General features: G+C 40.0%; 1 protein-coding gene across 2 annotated transcripts in view; it reads left to right on the top strand.

Annotated features, from left to right (window-relative positions):
* Nucleotides 1–27325, top strand: part of parga (poly (ADP-ribose) glycohydrolase a) — a 165024-nt gene that overhangs the window by 2025 nt on the left and 135674 nt on the right. The window contains exons 2-5 of one of the 2 annotated variants that reach the window (XM_073025591.1): nt 2219–2285; nt 9337–10377; nt 23671–23845; nt 24465–24587. In XM_073025591.1, coding sequence (XP_072881692.1) covers nt 2219–2285; nt 9337–10377; nt 23671–23845; nt 24465–24587 — 1406 coding nt within the window. The remainder of the gene's footprint in view (nt 1–2218; nt 2286–9336; nt 10378–23670; nt 23846–24464; nt 24588–27325) is intronic. The other variant, XM_073025592.1, reaches the window with a different exon arrangement.

Raw genomic sequence — 27325 nt, 5'->3', positions numbered from 1 at the left:
ATTGAAGATAATGGTGTTGCTGTTGCAAAGATTAAATGATGTATAATAGTACAAGCTGAATGTGTGCTTATCAGGAGTCATTCTTCCCATGTATTCATATGAAAGTTGTGCACTTTGGTCTACAGTCACGTATTTTGCTTGTACTGACTACTTTTTCTGGAAATAATTTTTTCACAAATTGCATAGCATAAAGCTGTAACTTTTGAGGTGGGATCTCATTGAAACCTGTGGAATATTGACAGAGGATGTAGAGAGGATGTTTCTGATACTGTGGGAGTCTAGAACCAGAGGGTACAACCTCAGAATAAAGTGAACCCTTTAGAACAAAGATAAGGAGGAATTTCTTCAGCCAGAGGGTGGTGAATCTGTGGAATTCATTGCCATGGACAGCTGTGGAAGCCAAGTCACTGGTATATTTGAAGTGGAGATCGATGGGTTGTTGATTAGTAAGGGTGTCAAAGAATACAGGGAGAAGGCTGGAGAATGAGGTTGAGAGAGATAATACATCAGCCATGAAGGAATTGTGGAGCAGACTCTTTAAAAGAGACTTTTTCCTCATTCTCTGTTAATGATACATGTCTATTTTTGAGGTTTGAGGTTCTACAAACCCTCAAATGCAAGCCTATTTCCCAGATGTAAAGCAAATACTGTATTGCATCTTTGAAAGGGTATTTAACCATGGGTTATTTCATCCAAGCTGTTTTCTGTGCTTTCCACCCCATACATTTCTACTGAGACATACGGAATAGTGATGAGGATAGAAACTTTGGTCAATTTGTAGAACTCTCCAAAGAAATGGTTGCTGAATCTAATTCACAGGCCGGGGATCAGACACATGGCATTCCACTGTACTTAAGTGACTTGATATCCTTAATAATTGTATGTATTACACACTACAAGCTGTCTCTGGGTTATAAATGCTCTACATATGAACACCTCTAAACGTAATTGAGCTATCATAATACAGTATATTCAGAACTCTAATGTACATACCTACAATCATTCTTATGAACTGCAGAACTGCTTTCCTTTCTCTTCTAGTAATTGTATGTTTTTATCAATCTTCTGGGCTTTTGATGCCCTTCACCACTGTGCTGTGAAGGTGTGGTTACCATACTAGGTAATTTTTATTTTGTGTGTATTTTTACGGGCCAAATCAAATATTTGGACATCTGTGTAAACAGAATATATTACTTATGGACAGTCTATGAATGATTTATGGATCAGGTTCCAAATCTGCAGTTCTCCCAGCTGAAACAAATGCTACGAATTATGACTAAATGTATCAACACCTCTGTCTTGAGTATTAAACATCCATGTTATGGAACAGAGGTTTGTTTTTAACCTTTTTTCCCTGCTCTTTTAGCATGCAGAAGGTTCGTGAAAGATGTTTGGACATCAAATTTTGTCACTCGCTAAGCACTTTATGGAATGTTAACAGGGCAGTTAGTTCATATATTCATGGGAGAATCTATCACTAACTACTCCAGAGGCATTTGGAGTTTTAATGGGCTGAGCTTAATTGAGAGTGCCTAAAGTAAATCTTATTATTTCTTTCTTTCTATCATTCGGTCTCTTTTCCACCTATCCAAGTTCAACTGTGCAAGGTGATTTATTATTTTTGACTTATTTCTTGATTGTTTAATGTCCCTCGTGTTAATTTGACTGGATACAGGTTACTTCCTGTGCTACTGATGAAGTGATGCAAGCCAGTCAGATATTTTAGATCCATTGCTTTAAAAGGATGTACAAATTTGCCCTCACAGCTCTTTCTCGTTGGAACAAACCTGTGTAGGTGCCACATTGCTGCATATTCTGTTGGTCAAGAGTCTTACCTGCTCTGATGACTCCACTGGTGAGCCTAATGAGTAAGATCCAAGTTTCTCATGTGTTCTTTGCTTGAAGGGTCAAGACAATTTTTAAATGTTGCTGATGCAGTTACCAGAATCAGGTTTATTATCACTGGCAAATGTCACGGAATTTGTTGTTTTGTGCAGCAGTACAGTGAAGTGTTACTGAAGGGAACAGCCAGTTTAGAGTTAATTGAAAATAGAGGTATGATTTGCGGTTTGAAAATTCTAGCCTATTTACTAAGTAATCCTTGTTTCAAGAATATGACCGTTACTTAGGCATTGTATTAAAAGTTTATTCAAAGTTAGGCTTAGGGCATTTTGTGTATTACTTCTGAGATGTATGTTAATATTTTGAAATCTTGCAGATCAAGAAGAAGAGTGGGCAAATTTAACCACGGACGAAGGTAAAGGTTTAAGGATGGACCAAACCAGGTATAATCTTATTGTGTCTTGCTTGTGGAGTAGTTATTTAAAAGCATTCCAAATAATGAATGTGCTTTAAGTTCTATAATCTACCAATGACTTGATCTACCAATGACTATAATCTACTCACTGACCATCTTCTCAGTGACTTGATTTTTAGTTTGTGCAGTAGGAGTGAGGCTCCTTTTTCAACAAGGATGTTGCCTCCTGATTTGGATAAAATGGTTTTCCCAGGCAACAAGCCAACTAACCCAGGCATTCTCAGGTGATCTCTCACCCAAGTACTGACCAGGTCTGAGTCTGCAGTGAAGTCACAGAGCAGGCCAGGGGGTGAAAGTTTACTACTCCCGTTCCCAACTATAACTTGATCTTGCTGCTGTATCGATTTTCAAAATATCTGAAAATATTGTCACAGGGTGGAGTCTGTAAAAATGAAAGGAAAGAGCTTAACTGGGTTGATGAAGTTTTATTTTGGACAGTGCCATAGGTACAATGTTTCCTCAACAAGGTCCTCAACACCTTCTATGCTCGCTTTGAACGGGAGAACACAACTACAGCTGTGAAGATCCCTGCTGCACCTGATGACCCTGTGATCTCTGTCTCAGAGACCGATGTTAGACTGTCTTTAAAGAGAGTGAATCCTCACAAGGCGGAAGGTCCCGATGGAGTACCTGGTGTGGCTGTGAAAACCTGTGCCAACCAACTAGCGGGTGTACTCAAGGACGTTTTCAACCTCTCACTGCTACGGGCAGAATTTCCCACTTGCTTCAAAAAGGCAATTATTCCAGTGCCTAAGAAGAATAATATGGGTTGCCTTAATGACTATCGCCTGATTGAAATCACATCGACAGTGATGAAATGCTTTGAGAGGTTGGTCATGACTAGACTGAACTCCTGCCTCAGCAAGGACCTGGACCCATTGCAATTTACCTATCGCCACAATAGGTCAACGGCAGACACAATTTCAATGGCTCTCCACACGGCTTTAGACCACCTGGACAACACAAACACCTACGTCAGGATGCTGTTCATCAACTAAAGCTCAGCATTTAATACCATCATTCCCACAATCCTGATTGAGAAGTTACAGAGCCTGGGCCTCTGTACCTCCTTCTGCAATTGGATCCCAGACTTTCTAACCAGAAGACCACAGTCTGTGTGGATTGGTGATAACATATCCTCCTCGCTGACAATCAACACTGGTGCATCTCACGGTGTGTGCTTAGCCCACTGCTCTACTCTCTGTATACACATGACTGTGTGGCTAGGCATACCTCAAATACCATCCGACGATACAACCCGTGGTGATAGAATCTGAGGTGGTGATGAGAGGGTGTACAGGAGTGAGATATGCCAACTAGTGGAATGGTGCTGCAGCAACAATCTGGCACTCAATGTCAGTAAGACAAAAGAGCTGATTGTGGACTTCAGGAAGGGTAAGACGAAGGAGCACATACCAATCCTTATAGAGAGGTCAGAGGTGTGGAGAGTGAGCAGCTTCAAGTTCCTCAGTGTCAAGATCTCTGAGGATCTAACCTGGTCCCAACATATCAATGTTGTTATAAAGAAGGCAAGACAGCGGCTATACTTTATTAGGAGTGTGAAGAGATTTGGCCTGTCAACAAATACACTCAAAAACTTGTATAGTTTTACCGTGGAGAGCATTCTGACAGGCTGCATCACTATCTGGTATGGAGGGGCTACTGCACAGGACTGAAAGAAGCTGCAGAAGGTTGTAAATCTAGTCAGCTGCATCTTGGGCACTAGCCTACAAATTACCCAGGACATCTTTAGGGGGTGGTGTCTCAGAAATGCAGCGTCAATCATTAAGGACCTCTTAACACCTAGGGTATGCCCTTTTCTCACTGTTACCATCAGGTAGGGGATACAGAAGTCTGAAGGCACACACTCAGTAATTCAGGAACAGCTTCATCCCCTCTGCCATCCGATTCCTAAATGGATATTGAAGCTGTGTACACTGTCTCACTTTTTTTAATATACAGTATGTCTGTTTTTGCACATTTTTAAAATCAATTCAATATATGTAATTGATTTGTTTATTGTTTTATTTTTATTATTATTTTTTCTTTCTTGCGAGATTATGTATTGCTTTGAACTGCTGCTGCTAAGTTAACAAATTTCACGTCACATGCCAATGAAAATAAATCTGATTCTGATGTTTCAAAGGCACTGGTGATTGAGTTTCAATCATCCTTGGGCACTTTCTAAAATGCCAAATCTCATTATTTTTCACTAGGTATAGAATAAAATATTAATGAAAAGTGTGAGTAAACCAACCTATAAGAATTTTCATAGATATGTAACAGGGAAAAAGGACAAGTGAAGGCAAATGCACTCTCTTACAAGCAAGAAATTATAATGCAGAACAGAGAAATGGCTAAAGAATTATCTTTGCAGAGAAAATGGCACAAAAACACTGGAGAACCAAGGGTCCAGAGTAAATTTAAACAAAAAAAAAATTTGTGAGAATGGGGAAAATCAGTGTTTGCGATGGAAAAAGCCCAACCAGAGACATTAGGGAGCCTGAAAACTTGTGTATTCTGAACAGGCTCACCAGCAGTCAGAGACAAATAATAAATAACAGAGTTGGGTTTGATAGATGTAAGCAGCACAGTAATCTCCGTAGCATGCCTATCTCTGGTGCAGCGGCTAGTGCAGGCAGCAAGAGCTTCGAGAATTGGCAGAGCAGCACATCCTGGGTGAACCTAAAGGTACGGATGGAGAAGAGGAAGCACCAGCAAGAAACCTCACCACAAAATTCCTCAACATTGGCACCACCACAATCGCATGAATCATGGACCAGTTCATCGACAATTACCCTGACTGGGAGGGAAGCAATAGTTCAAAGAGGGGTGTTCTTGACATGATTTCCTGCTACCGAGAACTGCTTCATGAGAGGAAACTTAAGAAAAGGCATCAAATCTCGACGCCCACTTGAGGAAGCCGCCAAAATCAGAGGAAGACCCACAGCCTGGTCATTCCTCCATGACGTAACCACCGCTCATTTCCCTCCACTGCTGCTACGATGTGTTGCTGCTTCACTGATGTACAAGTTAGGCCTGCTTGCATGTTTGTTACTCCACAAATTTCTGTGTATGCATACAATTATATCTCTTTTTTTTAATCAGGCACACATGTACATTTATTTAATGTTATAATGACCCTGCATAGCACTGATTTACATAGTGCTCCGCCTTTGAGGATCACATCCTCAGTGTAAAGTGGGTCTGAGTGTACTGTGCAAAAGGCTCAGGTAATATAGAAATATGTGTATATGTACATGTGTGTGTATACTTTATTTTGGTTAAAATAGGAAGGTGGCTGAGAAATAGGAATACTTAGCTTTGTATTAGTTCAGTAATCTTAAGTGTTATTTGGTAACTGGAAAGACATAATATAGAATGCCCAGTTCTTTTAACTTCCTTCAATATCCCCAAGCTATGCTGATTTGATAGAATGAGCTACAGAGTAAGTTGCTGGTACAAAATCAATTAATAACCATTAATAATGATTAATAATCATTAATACCCATGAATACAGCCACAAGAGACTCTTACTCCAGGGCCAAGGTGCAAAGCACAGTACCAACAGTCACATGCGGCACAAAGCACACGTAGCATGTACAAGATATCAGTAAAAAAAACTTTTAAAAAAAAGTCCAGGCCCTGAGTCCATGAATGCCGCAGAAATCTGCAGTCGACCACAGTACAGTTTGCCTTCTGTCAAGTGAACACTATGGACAACTCCAGACTGGATGTTGAACCATACTGGCCCCTCATGGTGTGCAGTGCTGTAAAGCATTGCACTAACGACTACACTACTGTGCCAATTGAAATCAGTCCAATTGATTTAACTAACTGAAATTTAGACAATAAGACCATAGGACATAGGAGCAGAATTAGACCATTTGGCCCATCAGGTCTGCTCCACCATTCAATCACAGCTGATCCTTTTTTCCCTTCCTCAGCCCACTCCCTGACCTTCTCCCCGTAACCTTATGCTGTGGCCAATCAAGAACCTATCAAACTCCACCTTAAATACACCCAACGACCTGGCCTCCACAGCTGCCTGTGGTAACAAATTCCACAAGTTTACCACCCTTTGGCTAAAGAAATTTCTCTGCATCTCTTTTTTTAAATGGATGCCCCTCTATCTTGAGGCTGTGTCCTCTTGTCCTAGACTCCCCCACCATGGGAAGCATCCTTTCCACATCTACTCTAGGCCTTTCAGCATTCGAAAGGTTTCAATGAGTTTCCCATTCAGCCTAAATTCCAGCGAGTACAGGCCCCAAGCCATCAAACGTTCCTCGTATGATAAGCCTTTCATTCCTGGAATCATCCTTGTGAACTTCCTCTGAACTCTCTCAAATGCCAGCACATCTTTTTTTTTAGGTAAGGAGCCCAAAACTGTTCACAATACTCAAGGTGACGCCTCGCCAGTGTCCCTCAATTTTGAGGCTGTGCCCTGTAGTTCTGGATACCCACACCATAGAAAACATTCTCCCCACATCCACTCTATCTACCGGTAGTCCTTTCAACGTTCCGTAGGTCTCAGTGAGATTCCCCCCGCAGTCTTCTAAATTCTAGTGAGTACAGGCCCAAAGTTGCCAAATGCTCCTCATATGTTAACCCCTTCATTCCCAAAATCATCCTCGTGAACCTCCTCTGCACTCTCTCCAACGACAACACATCCTTTTGGATATATGGGGCCCAAAACTGTTGACAGTACTCCAAGTGTGGCCTGACATGTGTCTTATAAAGCCTCAGCATTATCTCCTAGCTTTTATATTCTATTTCCCTAGAAATAAATGCCAACATTGCATTTGCCTTCTTTACCACAGACTCAACCTGTAAATTAACCTTCTGGGAGTCTTTCATGAGGACTCCCAAGTTCCTCTGCAACTCTGATGTTTGAACCTTCTCCCCATTTAGATAACAGTTCGCACTATTGTTCCTTTTACCAAAATGCATTCTATCTGCCAATTTTTTGCCCATCCTTCCAATACGTTTGTCCTGCTGCAATCGCATTGCTTACCCAGCACTACCTACCCCTCAACCTGTCTTTGTATCATCTGCAAACTTTTTCACAATGCCATCAACTCCATTACTATATCTAAATCATTGACCAAGCAATGTGAAAAGTAGCAGTCCTAATACTGACCTCTGAGGAACACCACTAGTCTCTGACAGCAAACAAGAAAAGGCCCCTTTTATTCTCACTTGCTGCCTCCATGCCAGTATCTTTCCTATAACACCATAGGATTTTATCTTATTAAGTGGCCTCATGTGTGACACTTTATTAAAAGCCTTCTGAAAATCCAAGTAAATGACCTCCACTGCCTCTGCTTTGACCACCCTGCTTATTATTTCCTCAAAGAACTCTAATGGATTGGTCAGGCAAGATTTCCATTTACAGTAACCATGTTGACTTTGACTTATTTTATCATTAGTCTCCAAGTACCTCGAAACCTCATCCTTAATAATAGACTCCCAACACTTCCCCAACCACTGAGGTTAGGCTAACTGGCCTATAATTTCCTTTCTGTTGCCTTGCTCCCTTAAAAAGTGGAGTGACATTTGCAATTTTCCAGTCCCCCAGAACCAGTGATTCTTGAACAATCATAACCAATGCACCTGCTATATCCTTAGCAACCTCTTTCGGATGAGATGTAGTCCATCTGGTCTGGGTGACATCCACCTTAAGACCTCTCAGTTTGCCTAGCACTTTTTCCTTTGTAATAGCAATGGCACTCACTCCTGCTCCCTGACACTCACGGAGCTCTGGTACATTGCTAGTGTTTTCCACAGTGAAGCCAGATGCAAAGTAACCATTAAATTCATCTGCCATTTCTTTGTTTTCCATTACTACCTCACCAGCATTGTTTTCCAGTGATCCAATATCAACTTGCACCTCCCTTTCACTCTTTGTATAACTGAAAAAACTTTTAGTATCCTCCTTTATATTATTGGCTAGTCTGCCCTCATATTTCATCTTTTCCCTTCTTATAGCTTTTTTAGTTGCCTTTTGTTGGATTTTAAAAGTTTCCCAATCATCCAACTTCCCACTTGCTTTTGCAACCTTGTATGCCCTTTCCTTGGCTTTCATGCCAATCTTTCCTTTGTCAGCCATGGTTGCCTACCCCTACCATTTATGGATTTCTTCCTCTGTGGAACATGTCTATCTTGTGCCTTGTGAATTATTCCTAGAAACTTCAGGTATCTCTGCTCTGTCGGACGCTGGCACCCGGAAGGCAATAAACCATCCAGGGGTCCCATTCACATCCACAGCATCTCCTGTCTGTTCCTCTGGCTGTTGAGTCCTCTATCATTACTACTCCCCTCTTCTCCCTATTTCCATTCCGTACAATGGACCCACACTCAGTGCCAGTAAACTGGTCTCCATGCCATTTCCCTGGGAGGTCATTTCCAACAACTGTATCCAAAACAGTATACTTATTATTGAGGAGAATGGCCACAGGTGTGCTCTGCACTAACTGCCTTTTCACATTCCTCGTCTTGACAATCACCTGGCTACCCACCTCCTGCGACCTAGGGATGACTATTTCCCTGTAACTCCAATCAATGATCTCTTCACATTCATGTACAAGCCGAAGTTCATCCAGCTGCTGCTCCAGATCCCTAACATAGTCTTCATGGAGCTGCAGTTGGATGCACCACGCTGACGTAGTTCCCTGGGAGACACTGGGTCTCCCAGGACTCAAGCATCTGGCATGAAGAACACAACGGCCATTTAAACTAGACAAAATAGCCCTGATACAGTAAGGAAAAAGGAAAACTTAACAGAAACTTAGCTGGATGACTTGCCCAAAGCCAATGACTTTATTTTAAATTAAAGTGAGCTCGTGATTGAATTAAGTTTATTTGTAACCAAGTTATGAGACTGCTTGTTCACAGAATAGTGAAGAAGCTAAAGACAAAAAAATATTGAAAATGTAGTTTAATTTAACATGGTTGTCTTTTTATCAAGTTAGGTACATTACATTTGTTTAAGCATTTAATCTTTTTTTTACATTGTGTAGCACTGAAAAGCTGCAAGTCAAAGTTGGAAGATTAGAAGAATCACCTGATGAAAGAGCAAGCAAGAACATGTGGATGGATCAGTTTATGCAAAAAGAAAATGTGCTTCATACTTCAGAAAATGAATCGAGCAAGGGAAAATCAACAGAATGTTGTGAGTCTGAAGAGAAGACTCAAAAATTGAAATGGAAAAATCCAGTCGTCTTAGAGGCTCAGAGATCTGAAAAGATAGTCAAAAGTGTGGACAGGCACACTTGCGAAAGTGAGAGAGGTAACCAAAAACCACCAAAGTCCAACTTGGGAAGTTCTGATTCTATAGACAAAGTTAAGGGCATTGTTCCAGATAAAAGGAAGTGCAAGACACTGGAGGAATGGGTAATAAAATCTGGTTTCAAAGGCCAAAGAGATACAGTAGTCACTCAGGCTGGTGAAGAAAGCACTATTAAAGAGGATCATGAGTTGAGAGACCTTGAGACCATGAACTCAACTGAAGATCCACTTGAGGAGATTTGTGTTGTTCCTGAGAGTCCACTCTCTGATTCTGGCTGTGAGCAATGTATCCCTGGCACAACTGGAACTGAGAAACAAGAAAGTGAGAAGCGAAATCCAAGAGACTGGGTCACTGCTAAGAAAGAGAGTGAGTCTATTTCTCCTATGCAGTTAGACTTTGCAGGTAATAACCCTCATGAATCAGACACTGAACTTAAATGCTTCACAGGCAAAATTTCTGAAGATCTTGAGGACCCTTCCCTTTGCAACAAAGCTTATTGTGTTAGGACTTATTCTGGTAATAAAAATGAGGAAGGTATGATGGAGGTGGACAGGGCTATACAATGTGAATGCGAGGATTCGTTCTCAAAAGCAAAGAGGAAAACAGTTCATGGTTTAAAGGAGGGAGTGCTGAAGCCAGAGCAAAGAGTGTACCCATCAACAAGTTCCCCATCACAGCTGGGAAGTTCGAAAGGCCCAACAAAGGTACCTACAAAAATCACAGATCATTTCGAGTACTTGATCAGGAAACCGCAAAGGATAAATGATAAGAGGTATGATTCCTTCATTAACATTTCTGTGTTCCAGTAATCTAAATGTATAAAGAAAGCAGTGGGTACTAGACTACCCAGGGGAGCTGTGGAACTGATGTGTGTAGGATGAGAAGTGTTACAGGTAGTCCCCGAGTTACCAACGTCCGACTTACGAACAACTCGTACTTACGAACCGAGGAGGGAGAATGCTGTCCGCCATTTTAAGTCGCATTGGGACACTGTCCGCCATTTTAAGTTGGATCGTGACGCTGTCCGCCATTTTAAGTCGTTGCTGTTGACACTGTGTTGAGTGTGTAACTTTGTATTTGGCTTACATTTTTCTTAGCAAGATTCACCCTGAATCCGCCCCCCTTTTCCCTTCGGCTGGTGGCACAGTGAGATCAGCCCCGGGCTCGAGAACGGAGGTTCCCGAGTTCGATCCAGTGACAGACTGCTCCCGAGCGCGCTCTCCCATCCGTGCCGGGTTGATGTCGAGCCCGCAACTCGACCTCGTATTTAAAAAAAAACACTGCTACCTCCAGTTTAAATTCCCATGCAGAATATTGTGGAGGATCAAATACCCAAACCCAAACCCAGCACAGTCCCCACTTGTCTCAGTGCAGTAGACTTTAGGACCTGGGAAATTCAGTGCGGTGGTCCTCAGGACCCGCCGCCCGCAGTGTTTCTATTCCATTGATGAGAAGCGATCACGATTGAAAATAAAGTGGAAATAAGCGTTTGGAAAGAGGTGAAACATCATCGGTCATTGGAAAAGCGTTAGGCTACAGTCGGTCAACGATCAGAACAATTTTAAATGATAAAGTGAGAATAATGGAGCATGTGAAGCCCTGCCTCAGTGAAAGCTACATTTATTACTAAGCAACACAGTGGCTTAATTATTGGAATACAGTACATACGTTTTTTAAGTGTTTTATATGCATAGAAAGGTAAAATATATACTAAGACAAACATTTGACTAACTGACACTAAATAGTACCGGATGTACCTGTTCCAACTTCCATACAAATCCGATTTAAAGACAGATTCAGGAATGGAACTCGTTTGTAACCCGGGGACTGCCTGTATATAGATAACATTCTACATATTTAATACTCTTTGTTTTCAAATGATATAAAACTCTTGTTTTAAAAATTCTAAGATTACAAATTAGGAACACAAAGGTGCCTGTGTGTTAATATTTATCTAGTGACATCTTGATTGGTTGGTTGGGTCTGATTTGGAAGCAGGAAGTAAAGAGTGGGCGGTGGTTCCTGTGCCTGCCTGTAGTTGATTTGCTGAACAAATTGCAGGAATTCAGCACAGAGCAGAGGCCTGAAACCTGCACTGCAGCAGAATGAGTTAGCTAAACTTGCTGTAAATTGGACACCTGATGAAAGTATTGTTGGATAGAATAATTTCATGCATGCTGCTGCACTGTAGTTGTTTTTGTGTTTTGCAATCATGAAGGTTTGTAGCAAATGTGGTTGTGAAAGGCACTTTAATTTTGTTGAATTTGCTAGATTAGCAGATAGTTGCAAAGAGTTGGTGAAACTGTAGTGTGCTGCATTTCAAAGGGTGTATAGCAATTAATAGTAGTTACATATAGTAATTGTAATGTATGGTAATATTCTACTTGTCTGTGGGGCAATCAGTTTAGCTGGAAGGGTTTAGAGTGCTTTCTTGAAAAGAATTTTGTTCTAAATGCCTGCGGTGCCTTTTAGCTGTTACATTTTTGCTCAAGCTGTCTCATATTACATAAAGTTCTGATAAAGTTGAACTGGAAGGGAATTATTTCCAGCATTGGTGCACAGCACAAATCCTTCTGCTTTCTAAATGGAGCCACCTGGGTCAGTATCCATGAAAGTAAACTTTTCTCCAGTTAAATGTTACAGAAGCTAAATTAGAAATCTGAACGCACAGCCGCTGTGAAATGATTTAAGGCTCATTCTTTCCAGACTGGATCTGTAAATGAAAATTAAACTAAAATGGCAGTACTCATCTTTACTACAGTTATCTTGCAAGCTTAGTGAGATCCAAAAATGGTGGTTACTACATCTTCATGGCATTGTTCCTAGTAGGCCAAAGATAAAGGGATGTTTAATGAATGTTATATATTTCAGCAATGAATAAGCTCTGTACCCAGTAATAGATTCTATAGTTAAAGGCCCAGACAAGATCCATTATTTTATTCAGCGTTAAGAGGAAATTTAATGCTATTCTGGGTGAATTGTATTTTATGGGTTTAAATACATGATACATGCAATCTTACTCTGTGTTCAAGTAGTCAAGTAAGCACATTCGCATTACAATGTATGTACATTGTCTGAACACTGATGCTCCCTTTGTGATCAGGGGTTGTATGTACAAATCTATGGAACTCAGAATCGTGTATAATAGAATTTATTGTGGCATAGGTAAAGTTATCTCCAAACTAGTGGTACGATAAACACAGATTTGCCTCTGGTAGAATATCTTCATTTATGTCTGAATCTCTACTAGATGTTTTGCTTGAGGTTTGTCTTAATATTTGTATTTGGTATGTAGGGGTTGAGTCACATCCAATAGATGAGATGGTGCAATTCATTAATAGTTTCATTCATTGGCTTCTGGTGAAATCCATTGTTCATCCAGGGGATTAGGATAAAAGTGCAGCCTGTTTCACTTGGAAGCTGATAGACAAAATCCTGTGTATGATTTTTCCGGTGCATGGTAGTCCGGTTCCAAACCTGGGGTCCATGGACCCCTTGGTTAATGGTAGGGGCGCATAGCATAAAAAGTTTGGGAACCTTTGTTTTAAATGAACTTAATGAGAACTCAAAATTTTAATCTTGCTGTTACTATATTTTTATCAGAGTAAAGTGACCTCTATTTCATAAATTGTGGTAGATGTTTCACTGGGAGGTGTATAGAGGACACTGATACACTTGAAATACCTTTGTCCATTTGGCATAGCTAATATTGATTTACATGTCAGCATTAACATGTATGGTCATTTCATCTATTAAGAATTGGTATTAACAGGCTCTAGAGTAAACACGGCTGCTTTCTGAGACAAAAAACTGCTAAATTATAGAGATTTTGACTCTTAACTGGATTTAGTTTTATTTATTTTGAACTACTACCAAACAATTGTAAAGTGTAATTAATGTGTGCAGCATTTAAGCAATCACTTTGGAATGAATCTATTTGTAACTTTCTATGCCTTGCTTATTGAAATTCTTGTTATTCATCCTCTTAACAGTGAGTTTCAGATGTCAATTACATTTTTTGAACATTTTTCCACTCCCACTTTTCCAAATGCAATGTTGGCATTTATTTCAAGGGGAATAGAAGATGAAAGCAAGGAGATAATGCTGAGGCTTTATAAGACACTAGTCAGCCAGCAGTTGGAGTATTGCCAACAGTTTTGGGCTCCTTATCTCCAAAATGTGTTGTTACTGGAGAGAGTCCAGAGGAAGTTCACGAGGATGATTCTGGGAACGAAGGGGTTAACATGTGAGGAGCGTTTGGCAGTTTGGGGCCTGTACTCATTGGAATTTAGAAGACTGCAGAGGAGGGATCTCAATGAAAGCAACAGAATGTTGAAAGGACTAGTTAGGATGGATGTAGAGAGGATGTTTCCTATGGTGGGAGTATCCGGAACTTGAGGGCACAGCCTCAAATTTGAGGGGCGACCCAGAGAGTAGTAAATCTGTGGAATGTTCTGCCACAGGCTGTGCTGGAGGCCAAGTCTGTGGGTATATTTAAGGTGGAAGTTCATTGTTTCCTGCTTGGTCAGGGCATCAAAGGATATGGCGAGAAGGCTGGTGTGTGGGGTTGATTGGGATCCGGGATCAGCCAGATGGAACAGCGGAGCAGACTCGATGGGCTCAATGGCCTAATTCTGCTCCTATGTCTTATGGTCTAAACCCTATGTCTCTTGTACCTCTCTATTATATATCCCTTTCAGGTTACCCCACAGGCTGCTGTGCTCCAGAGAAAAAATTTGTGACCAATCTCATCTCTCCACATAACTAAAATTCTCCAATCCAGACAACATCCCTGTGAATCTCCTCTGTACTGTCTCTGGTGCAACCACATCCTTCCTATATATGATGAGCAGAACTGCACACAATACTCCAAGTGAGGTTTCTGTGCTGTAGAACTAACTGTCATATTTGCAATACTAAGTATGTTCCTGGTTACCAAATCTTATTTGGTATCAAATTTTAGTAAAAGTGAATTACTTCCTTTAAATGAATCTGTCTCTATATATGATAATATTCCTTTTAAAATTACAGATTCTTTTAGTTATTTAGGTGTCAATATTACTAAAAAATATAAGGATCTTTATAACGCCAATTTTCCTCCTTTAGTGGACTCTATGAAGTACTCATTTAGTAGATGGAGCCCACTTACTTTTTCACTTGTTGGTCATATTCATGTACTTCAAATGATAATTTTACCAAAATTTCTATATTTATTTCAGAATATTCCTGTTTTCTTGACTAAGAAGTTTTTTTTTGTTCAGATTGATTTTATTATTCTATCTTGTATTTGGGGTAATAAAAAGACCAAGAATTAGTAAATGTCATTTACAAAAGTTGAAAAAGGATGGAGGTCTCGCTTTGCCTAATCTAAGAATGTATTATTGGGCTGTTAATTTGCGATATATGTCCTTTTGGTTATATTGGGGTGATAGGAATGATTGGCCAGTTTAGGTAGACCTGGAACTGAAAGCTGTGAAACAGTTTTATTTAACTTTGTTATCCTCTACCTATACAATTAGCTAAAGTTGCTAATTTAAATCTATATCAAGCACCTTTACAAATTTGACTCCAGTTCCGCAATTTTTTTAGTCTTAAAACATTTAAACTTTGTAGTATAATTTATCGTAATTACTTTTTTAAACCTTCCTGGAGTGATCCAATTTTCTTACTTTGGAAAAATAAAGGTATTAATTCTTTTTTGGACTTGCTTAAAGAAGACAGTTTAATGTCTTTTGAACAATTAGATGATAAATAATCTCTCTCATATTCACACTTTTTACAATACCTTCAAGTTAGACATTTTTTACAAAAATATTTAAGTAATTTTCCTTACATATTGGAAACTGACTTGTTAGATACTATTATGAATATAAACTCTTCGATGAAAGGTTCTATTGGAAGAATTTATAATGTATTATTACAATGGGATAAGCGTCCTTTACGTAAGATTAAACAGGATTGGGAGGAGGAACTCAATTTGACTTTTATATGGGAGGATTGGACGCGGATTCTGAAGCTGGTTAACTCTTCTTCAATCTGTGCTAGTCATTCACTGATTCAGTTTAAAATTATACATTGTTACCATTTGATGAAGAAGAGACTTTCTAAAATATTCCCAATGTTGACAAGTGTTGTGATAGATGTAAAACTGAGATAGCTACACTGACACATATGTTCTGGTCATGTTCTGTATTAAAACAGTTTTGGAAGTCAGTCTTTTCGACAATTTCTAAAGCACTCAGAATCAACTTACAACCTAATAAATTGACTGTGCTTTTTGGAATAATTCCTCAAAATATCCATGGTATTTCTGTCTGACCAACATGTTATTGCGTTTGTTACATTGATAGCTAGGAGGGCCATCTTGTTGAAATGGAAGGATATATCAGCTCCTACTTTGTCACAATGGTTCTCTCAAGTGATGATGTGTCTTAGCTTGGAGAAAATTAGAAGTCGAACCTTTGAACCTTTATTTGATTTTGAGAAGAGATGGGGCTCATTTGCTCGTTATTATCATTTCAGTTAACTGATAGATTTCCTCCACGATCTAAGTGTAAATTTTTTTTTGATATCTTTCTTTCTTGTTGGCGGTTTGATGTTTATTTTTAGAAGCTTTCTGTATGATGCATGGCTCCGGGGTTGTACCCCCAATGGGTTGTTTTTCCTCACATTTCTTGCTTAGTAGGGTTTTTATTCACAAAATTTTCAATCTTTAAGATAATTTTTTTGAGGCATTGTAAGTGGTGTTACTTCGATGTACCTGTGTTATTTTTTAATAATAATAATAATAATAAAAAGATTTGAAAAGAAATTCTCAGAATCGCACATCGATGATAGAAAAATGGAGGTCCATGTAGGAGGGTATGGTTAGAGTAATCTTAGAGTAGTTTAAAGGTCACACAACATCGTTCGCTGAAGAGCTTGCACTGTGCACTGTTCTATCTTCTATTATGGGTGCAATCTTAAATGAAAATGAAAACTGTAGCTCCTGGTAATTAGCCCAGCTCCAACCTTGTGTTGGGGTTGTGGTGGTCGGGATGGTTTGCTGATATAACTGGACAAGTAGGCAATCAAAATGGCTCAATATATTCATGGACACAGGATATTAGTTTCCTACAAGCAGCCTTTCAGTTGGCTCCAGTTTTGCAAGGGATCTTTGGTGCCACACATGATTAAACATTCTTTTAATTTGAGGCAGGTATTTTTACTTGTGCTGTTTACAGCTTCTCAGCTGGAGCTGACGTCATGTGGACTTGGTCAAATTGAAAGCTGGTTTCTATGTGACTAGTGCAGACCTTGGAAAAAGATTAGGAAATCATTGTCTTAGTTGATCTGTCTGAAGGTAACCGGGAATATTTCTGATCTTGTCTTTTGCAGTCTTTTGAGCTCTCTCAATACTGCCAATGGGGAGGTTCATTGATCCCTTTAATTTTGTTAGTCATGTAATTGTCTTCCACCACTCTTCTTGAAAAGCTTTGATCTCATTGATCATGGAATTGCTTAACTGGACATCATGGGTAGCAATGATTGGTTTTCAATTCCCGGCGCTGTATGTAAGGAGTTTGTACGTTATCCTCGTGATCACTGAGTGCCCTCTGGGTGCTCTAGTTTCCTCCCTCATTCCGAAAAGACACATGGTTTACAGTTAGTGAATTGTGGACATGCTGTACTTGCGCGGGAAACTTGGCAACACTTGCACGCTGCCCAGCACATCCTCTGACTGTGATGATTCATTGATGCAAATTATGCTTTTCTGTGTATGTTTTGATGGACTTGTGACAAATAAATCTAATCTCTCTCTTGAATTCTTTAAAATTTCATCTTTGATGGTAGCTGCATCTTGGTCTTTGATTTACCTTAAACCAATTTATTAATTCCATTTCACTTAATCCACCATTTTTTTTGGGTGTGTTGTTTTGCACTTGTAGAAATGGGATTGGTCGTTTGATTTTAGTAGGTCAGGGGCATGGCAGAATATACTGACCTACATGGTTATAGATTTTTGTTACTGATGATGCACGGTAGCATAACAGTGCGATGCTGTTACAGCTCAGAGTTTAATTCCAGTGTCTTCTGTAGGGAGCCTATACATTCTTCCCATGAAATGCATGCATTTTCTCCCGGTTTTCTGGTTTCCTCCCACTGTCTTTGGTTCCTATTTTTTTGGTTATCAAAATTTGATTTTACGTGGCACCAAGTGCATTATCTATTGTTCCATCATATTCCCACTGTAAATAATACTTCAGCAATGTCTATTGTGGTTTTTGCTTGCCAATCCACACATCAAATGGTAAACTTTGCTGGTGGCTATCTTTGTTATCTTATCCCTTGTGGCTATTTGCTTGTCTTACCAACTTATTTGAGGATAATGTAGTGTCTAAGAGACAAATTGCTACATATTCTAGACCCAGAGGTGGGAAAAAAAATACTTGAGGAATTTGGCCTGTCAGGCAGCATCTGCAGAGGAAGGCTGTTCCCCTGGACTGAAAAATCACCTCTCAGCCTGTTAGCCCAAAGGAAGGATCTGACCCAAATTGTTAACTCTCCATTTCCTTCTACTGATACTGAATTTCCCCAGCAGTCTTTGCCAGCTAGATGGGAACTGCTGTGCAGCACCTTTGCTGAAAGTGCTGAGGTTAACTCTGCTATACTCTCTACACCTGAATAGCCTGTTGCTACTCATTTCTGTTCTTACAAAAATGTCATTTGGAAAGAGACTTTGAGTTGCCTTTGGAGTAACAGTGCATTCCATTTAATTGCACCATCAGTTAATTGGGGCAGCTACGTGTTTGGGAGAGCTCTTAAAGAACAGAAGCCAATTGAGAAAATAGCTGAAATTCTCTTCATTTATTTGGGACATTGTGCCACTTAATTGAGACAGGAGACTTGCTGAGGTTTCTAACTGGCGTCATTCATAGGCATATGCATGGCCATTAGACATTACACCATGATTAGAGCAAACATTTTTCAAATAATGTCAGTTGCATGTGTTTGTGTTCAAAGAGCAGTGATTTTGTTTTTGCTGAGACGTTGTGAAGGCAGTCCATTATCTGCTCTAGGTGTCTGTGCTGATTTTCTTCATTAGTCAATCAAAAGGACGTGTTGGCATACACTGGATGAATTCCTCCGATAACTGTTAGGAGCTAATACAGTTTTATCGTACAGTAGTAGTATTATTAGTGTCCTAATTTTGTATTTCATTTAAATATTCTAATTTTTTTACTCAATTAAATGGTGGTTTGTCTTTTTTATACCTTTTCAACAATTTCTATGAAACTTTGGCGAATTGGGGAAACGGCTTAATAAGGCCAAAATGAACTGGTGACAATGTGTCCCAATTAACTGGAATCTACTGTATATCTTTGCAGGAGCCCATTCACTTAAGAACAAAAGGAAGTAAATTTAAAGTCAAAGGTTGAAGTAGATTTATTATCAAAATACTTTTATGTCACCATATATGACCTTGAGATTTATTTTTTTGTAGCATTTACAAGAAAATTAAAAAAAAAATAGAATTTATGGAAACCTATATATAAACAATGACTGAAATTTTGAAAATCATAAATTTTTAAAAATAATGCTGAGAACATGAATTGTTGAATCCTTGAAAGTGAGTCTGGGCTTGAGGAGTCAGTTTAGTATTGAGGTGAGTGGTTCAGGAGTCTGATGATTGTATGGTAATAACTGTTCCTGAACGTCGAGGTGTGGGACCTCAGGCTCCTGTACCTCGGCAGAATAAATCACAGGATTTCTGAAATTAGTTTAATTATTCTTGAATCGAAAGCTTATAAACAAATGAAACATGAATGAATTCATTTTTTAAAGTCAACTTGGAATCAGCAAACATAAAATGATTTTATTTCATTATTGATTCACATACTTAATGCTTAGCACATCACCTGCAGATCATGATCCAAAAACTATTGGGAATATCATCAGCGCTGAGTTCCCATTAACTTCAGACAGCATGATAATGTAGATGATAGTTGACACTGTGCGGCACCAACGATTGGAAGGTTGTGGTTCAATTCGCACTGCTCTGCATAAGGAGTTTGTACATTCTCCATGTGACCAAGTAGTTTTCCTCCCACATTATAAAGGTTAGGGTTACCTGGGTTAGGGTTAGTAAGCTGCGGGCATGCGCTGTTGGTGCTGGAAGCCTGGCGATCCATGTGGGCTGCCGCAAGTACGTCATCAGATTGTGTTGGTGGTTGACGCAAATGACACATTTCACTGTATTTTTCAAAGTGCATGTGACAAATAAAATTATTTATCCATTTGTCTGTGTGATACAGGCCTTGCGTCAATGCTTATAATTGGTTTGATGTGAAAGCAAGACGTGCCTCAGTAGAAGTGCTGGTCTGTGTGGTATTAGAACTTAAGCATGCTTACATTCTTGTAGCCAAGAGTTATTGCACATAGCACCCGAATTTAAAATTTTATCTTTCACGAGTGATTAATAGAGTTAAATTTTAAATTATTTTTGTACAGCATATTTTGAAACAATATTGTTTGTGTTTCAATTTAATCTTTTACTTGGCTCTATAATTTTTCTGGAAACTCTTTGTTACTCAGAGCATTTTTAAATGTCATTGAAGCAGCATGCCGTTTGCTATTAATGTCATTAAAATAAGCTTGTACAATAGGTATGGTAAGGTTACAGGTTTCTGCACAGTGTAGCTTGTTATTCCGGGGTATATTCGCATTGAATGGAGCATGTTGTGTAATTGACAGACGGTAAACTACTACATCTGTAGAGGTGCTGCAGTAATGTGTATGGCCAGCAGTGGAAAGACTAGGAATCAGGAGCACTCATCTGCTTCTGGGCTGTTCTACTGGTGGCGTCAAAAATGGAACAACCTGTAAGTGTATGTTTTAAGTTTTTAACATCCCCAATACATTGACAACATTGTGCATATTCTGTAATCACCTGATCTTAAACTATGGTACTATTGACACATTTCTGAGAAGCCTCCATGTCTGTGTGTCAAAGTTGGGAATGTTATGTCATTGACTATATAGCCTGCAACTTGAACCAGCATATGCTGACATAATTCTGAGCTGAAATTATGTAGACGATGGGAAGAAAGTACTCTATATTTTTTTACATTCAAATATTGATTTGAACATTGTTTTGTGGACAGTATTTTGACAATATCTCACTTGTTTCACCTCCATTTTCTTTACATTACACTGCCGTTGCTCTGAGGAGCTATGGGAGAGACTATGTTCACCAGTGAGAAAAATTTTCTCTGGGCAAGGCACCTACTGGGTTTTAACCAGTATAGTTCCAAAGGAGATGAGACTGTTTGGAAAGTAATTTAGTGATTATGCTGGCTGTAGTATTTATAAGGATCAAGACAACAGTGTGTTGAGTTGACCATGCCATTTTTTTTCATAACCAAGATGTATGCATTACATTAATACAGTTTTGGACTGAATTATAATTGTTTGCCTTATCACCTCACAAAGGGCAGGAAAGTTTTTTTTAAAATAATGCATTGTCAACTTTTCATAACAATGTTAAAATAATACTGTATACCAGAAATATCGATTAGTGTCTTTAAAGTTTTCCACATGACACTACTTTAAACTTTTAATTTAACCTGAAAAGCAAGAGCTTCCCTTCCCAGGACATCTCGTCCTCCTTCAAAGAATGGAGTTTTCCTTCCTCCATCATCGATGCTACCCTCACCCGCATCTCCTTAATTTCTTCAACATCCACGCTCACCCCATGTTCCTGCTGCCTTTACAGGGATAGAGTTCGTCTTGTGATTACCTATCACCACATGAGCCTCTACATCCAACACGTTATTTTCCGCAACTCCGCCATCTTCATAGGGATCCTGACACCAAATGTATCTTTACCTCAACCCTACGATTCCCTCGTCCATTCATCCATCCCCACGAATCTCCTTCCCGGCACTTAATCCTGCAAGAGGCTGAAGTGCTACACCTGTCCTGACACCTTCTTCCTCCATTCAGGGTCCCGAACAGTCCTTCTAGGTGAAGCAACAGTTCAGCTACAAATCTGCTGGGGTCTTCTGTTGTGTGTGGTGCTCCCGATGCAGCCTTTTCTGTGTTGGCGAGACCCACTATAATTTGGGTACTACTTTGTTGAGCAACTTCGCTCCATTTGCTAGAAGCGGAACTTCCAGGTGACCAACATTTTAATTCCAAATCCTATTCCTGTTCCAGCATTTTGGTCCATGGCCTACTCTTATGCCATGACGAGGTCACGCTCAGGGTGGAGAAACAACACCTTGTATTCTGTCTGGGTAGCCTCCCCTCATCTATTCCCTACTCTGGCCTCTTACTACTTCTCACCTGCCTATCACTCCCTCCTGGATCCCTTCCTCCTCCTCTTTCTCCAATGGTCCACTCTCCTCTTCTATCAGATTCCTTCCTCTCCAGCCCTTTACCATCTGGCTTCACCTATCACCTAGGTATTGTCCTTCCCCTCTGTCCCCCCACCTCTTTATTCTGGCAACTTCCACTTTTCTTTCCAGTCCTGAAGGAGGATCTTGGCTGTTTATTCATATCCATAGATGCTGCCTGACCTTCTGAGTTAAACATAGAACATAGAATAGTACAGCACATTACAGGCCCTTCGGCCCATAACGTTGTGCCGACCCTCAAACCACCTCCCATATAACCCCCCACCTTAAATTGCTCCATATACCTGTCTAGTAGTTTCTTAAACTTCACTAGTGTATCTGCCTCCACCACTGACTCAGGCAGTGCATTCCACGCACCAACCACTCTCTGAGTGAAAAACCTTCCTCTAATATCCCCCTTGAACTTCCCTCCCCTTACCTTAAAGCCATGTCCTCTTGTACTGAGCAGTGGTGCCCTGAGGAAGAGGCGCTGGCTGTCCACTCTGTCTATTCCTCTTAATATCTTGTACACCTCTATCATGTCTCCTCTCATCCTCCTTCTCTCCAAAGAGTAAAGCCCTAGCTCCCTTAATCTCTGATCATAATGCATACTCTCTAAACCAGGCAGCATCCTGGTAAACCTCCTCTGTACACTTTCCAATGCTTCCACATCCTTCCTATAGTGAGGCGACCAGAACTGGACACAGTACTCCAAGTGTGACCTAAGTAGAGTTTTATAGAGCTGCATCATTACATTGCGTCTCTTAAACTCTATCCCTCGACTTATGAAAGCTAACACCCCATAAGCTTTCTTAACTACCCTATCTACCTGTGAGGCAACTTTCAGGGATCCGTGGACATATACCCCCAGATCCCTCTGCTCCTCCACACTACCAAGTATCCTGCCATTTACTTAGTACTCTGCCTTGGAGTTTGTCCCTCCAAAGTGTACCACCTCACACTTCTCCGGATTGAACTCCACCTGCCACTTCTCAGCCCACTTCTGCATCCTATCAATGTCTCTCTGCAATCTTCGACAATCCTCTACACTATCTACAACACCACCAACCTTTGTGTTGTCTGCAAACTTGCCAACCCACCCTTCTACCCCCACATCCAGGTCGTTAATAAAAATCACAAAAAGTGGAGGTCCCAGAACAGATCCTTGTGGGACACCACTAGTCACAACCCTCCAATCTGAATGTACTCCTTCCACCATGACCCTCTGCCTTCTGCAGGCAAGCCAATTCTGAATCCACCTGGTCAAACTTCCCTGGATCCCATGCCTTCTGACTTTCTGAATAAGCCTACTGTGTGGAACCTTGTCAAATGCCTTACTAAAATCCATGTAGATCACATCCACTGCACTACCCTCATCTATATGCCTGGTCACCTCCTCAAAGAACTCTATCAGGCTTGTTAGACACGATCTGCCCTTCACAAAGTCATGCTGACTGTCCCTGATCAGACCATGAGTTGCTCCAGCATTTTGTGTGTGTTGGATTGATTGAGTGTTTTTTTTTAGCTCACTTGGAAGGTTATACCAGTTCATTTTGAAATTAAGAATTAATGCAAAAATACTTAGAGAAGCTTTTACCTTCTGAAGTATATGGAATGGTTAGAATATATGAACAATAAATTAACTGAATTTCAGAGTACTGTAGTTAGTAGTTTTGTTATGCTAACAGATGTTTGACTTTTAGAAGAGGGAATTGCATGGAAGATAAGAAGCCTATTCGAGGAAGGCATACTGCAGATGTCAAATGGCTTGGAACTCCAATCACTGAGATGAGAAGAATGCCAGAATGCAGTGGCACTTTGCCAGTTTTAAGAGCATCTGGCAACCATTCTGTAACCATTCGAGTAAGTTAAAATCCTTTGTCTTTTTCCAAGCAGTGTACTGATTTTGTTTTGAAAATGGATGAAGTTATCTTCGTTTCAAGTCAAGTTTATTGTCATTTAACTATATAAATGTATGCTGTCAAATGAAACAACGTTTCTCCAAACCTGGGTGTTAAAGCATAGTAGTACACAGAACACACATGTAATACACAATAACTTAGGGAAATAAGGATAAAATCCACAGATAATTACACATAAATGAAGTGAAGTTCGTATATTAAATGTTGTCAGGTACAGAGCAGATTAACCAGTGCCACTTTGAATGCAATGTGGCGGGGCGTTCAGAAGCCTGATGGCCTGTGGGATGAAACTGTTTCCCATCCTGACTGTTCTTGTTTTTATGCATTGGAGTCTCCTGTCAGAAGATGCTGGATGGATGGGTGGGATGTGACATGACATTTCCTGAAAACATTGTTTTGAAGCCTGTTTTCAAATTGGATGTGTGTGCTGTTTCTGCCAAATGTTTAAAAGATATGAGACAGAATAAATAATTCTGCATTTCTGTAGATTGAGTGTGCAAAGTTACTTTTTATGATTTTTTCCTATAATTATAATTGTTAACTCGATGTTTGTACTGCAGACAGACTTGTTGAAAAGCGGTGATGTTCTTCGACCTTTTCCCAAGTACTACAAAGATGCCTGGGATGACAATCATGTGAAAATGCCTTGCTCTGATCAAAATCTTTTTCCTGTTGAAAATGAGGTAAAGAATGCCCAGACTTTAAATACTAATATACCTATTTCTATGTTAAAAATATGTGCTCCAACCAAAATAGTAGTAGTTTCAGTTATCAATCTCCAGTCCAGGCCAGAATCCCACATCTTAACAGGCTTTGCAGTAATTATAATACCATCTTCCTGAATTGGGAAATGGTTAATTTATCAAGTTTAAATGTATGAAAGGTATTTATTCTATGTATTAGAATGTAGCTTTCTATCTAGGAATAGATGCAATAACTTGGAACTGAATTGTTTTCAGACTAGTGTCTGAAAGATATTGGCAGACAATTTGTGATGAAGGATATTTGCAAACATTCCTGCACTGGAACGACCAAAAATGGTTTAAAAATGATCAAATGATCATCTGTTGCCTTATTTTTTCAACCTGCTCCCCTTCTGGCCCCTCTGTCCTCAGCCCTCTAGATTCTTGTAATGGCATTCAATGAAAATTGGAAGAACGGCAGCTCATCTTTCTAATGTTTAAAAGGTCAAGTTTCAAACCCGTGGATTCAAATACAGTAAAAAAAAACAAATAAGGCTACTGCAGTTGTCATTTGCCCTTTTGTAACCCTTCCTTTATTTCTTGTTCCATCACTAATCCCTTTTGCCTTGTACTATTGTCACATTTGACATCTAATCTTCTTACTTTCAGCATTAAAGATCTTCCATTTCATTGCACTAGCAAACCAGTTCTGCCCCACTTAAATTCTCCTTTCTCGGTCATAAAATTTGCTACATCTCTACCATTCTCTACTTTTGATGAAAGACCATAACCTTTGAAACTTTGGGCTGGATCCTGCTGGTGAACAGAACTGCTGTCAATCACCTGTTTCTATGACAGCACTCCCAGGGCTTCTGTGTATGTGCTGCCAAATGTGGAAGTCTGCACTTCCAGATTTGGGACCTGGTGTCCGACAGCAGATGATGGCTTTCCTATGATCTCATATCAAACTGGTAAATTGCCCTGAAGACCCTGTGCTTGCTTAGACCAGGCTTTCAGTATGCGGTTCCATTCATTACAATGAGGGTTATTGTCCCATCTTATTGAGAGGCAAATGGGAAGTATTTTCCTATTTAATAATTTTTAATGTTACTGGATCATGATCTCTGCTTCTTTATCCACAGATGCTGCCTGATTTTGATATTTCCACCTTTTTCTAATTCTATTCTAGACTTCCATAGATTTGGCTTTAGAGCAGGGGTTCCCAACCTGGGGTTCATGGACCCCTCAGTTAATTGTAAGGGTCCATAGCATAAAAAAGGTTGGGAGCCCCTGCTTTAGTTCAAAGTAAAATTTATTATTACAGTGCATACGTCACCACGTACAGCCCTGAGATTCTTTTTCTGGGGGCATATTTAGTAAATCTATAGAATAGTAACTAAATAGGATCTGTAAATTGTGAACATCAGGAACCATGAGCAAACTGCAAATGCAGATAATAATTATAGAGGAATAAATAATTAGCATGAAATTACAAGATAAAAGAATCCTTAAATGAATGTAGTTATCCCTATATGTTCGAGAGTCTGATGGTTGAGGGGTAGTAACTGTTCTTGAACCTGGTGGTGCAAGTCCTGAGGCTCTTGTGTCTTCGACCTGATGGCAGCAATGAGAAAAGAGCATGGCCTGGGTGGTGAGGATCTTTGATGATGGATGCTGCTTTTCACGTAGATGTGTTCAATAGTTGAGAGGATGTTACCTATGGCGTACTAGGTCAACTCCACTACCTTTTGTAGGATTTTGTGCTCAAAGGTACTGGTGTTCCCATACGACGCCATAATGCAGCCAGTCAGCACACTTTCCACCACACATCTATAGAAGTTTACCAAGGTTCTTGATGACATGTCGAATCTCTGCAGACTCCTGTGGAAGTAGAGGTGTTGTTATGCTTTCTTCACAATTATATTCATATTACAGGTCCTCTGAGATAGTGACACCCAGGAATTTAAAGTTACTGACCTCCATCTCTGATTACAGGCTCATGGACCTCTGGTTTCCCTCTCCTGTAGTCTACTATTAGTTCCTTGGTCTTATTGACATTGAGTGAGAGGTTGTTGTTATTACACCGTTTGGCCAAATTTTCAGTCTCCCTCCTGTATGCTAGTTTATCATCACCTTTGATGCAGCCTACAACAGTGGTGTCATCAGCAAACTTGTATGTGGTGTTGGAGCTGTACTTAGCCACACAGTCATAGGTGTAAAGCAAGTAGTGTAGGGGGCTAAGTACAGATCCCTGTGGTGCTCCTGTACTGGTGGAGAAGACGTTTTTGCCAATATGAACTGACTGGTGTCTACAAGGGGGTATTGAGGCTTAGGTCTTGGAGTTTACTGATTAATTTTGAGGGGATAATGGTGTTAAATGCCGAGCTGTAATTAATAAAGAGCATCCTGATGTATGCATCCATGCTGTTCATATGTTCCAGGGTTGTGTGAAGACCCAATAAGATAGCATCTGATGTAGACCTGTAGCTTTGGTAGGCAAATTGGAGCAGATTCAAGTCATCTCTCAGGCAGGAGCTGATAAGCTTCAACACAGCCTCTCAAAACAATTCATTGCTGTGGATGTGAGTGCCTCTTGGTGGTAGTCATTTAGACAGGTTACCACATTCTTCTTGGGCACCAGTATGTTTGAAGCCAGCTTGAAGCAAGTGGGTATCACACACTGCCACAGCAAGAGATTGAAGATATCCGTGAGTACACAAGCCAGTTGGTCAGCACAA

This window comes from Hemitrygon akajei, chromosome 21, assembly GCF_048418815.1.
Source record: "Hemitrygon akajei chromosome 21, sHemAka1.3, whole genome shotgun sequence".
Lineage (NCBI taxonomy): Eukaryota > Metazoa > Chordata > Chondrichthyes > Myliobatiformes > Dasyatidae > Hemitrygon > Hemitrygon akajei.
This window is presented reverse-complemented; position numbering and strand designations above follow the sequence as displayed.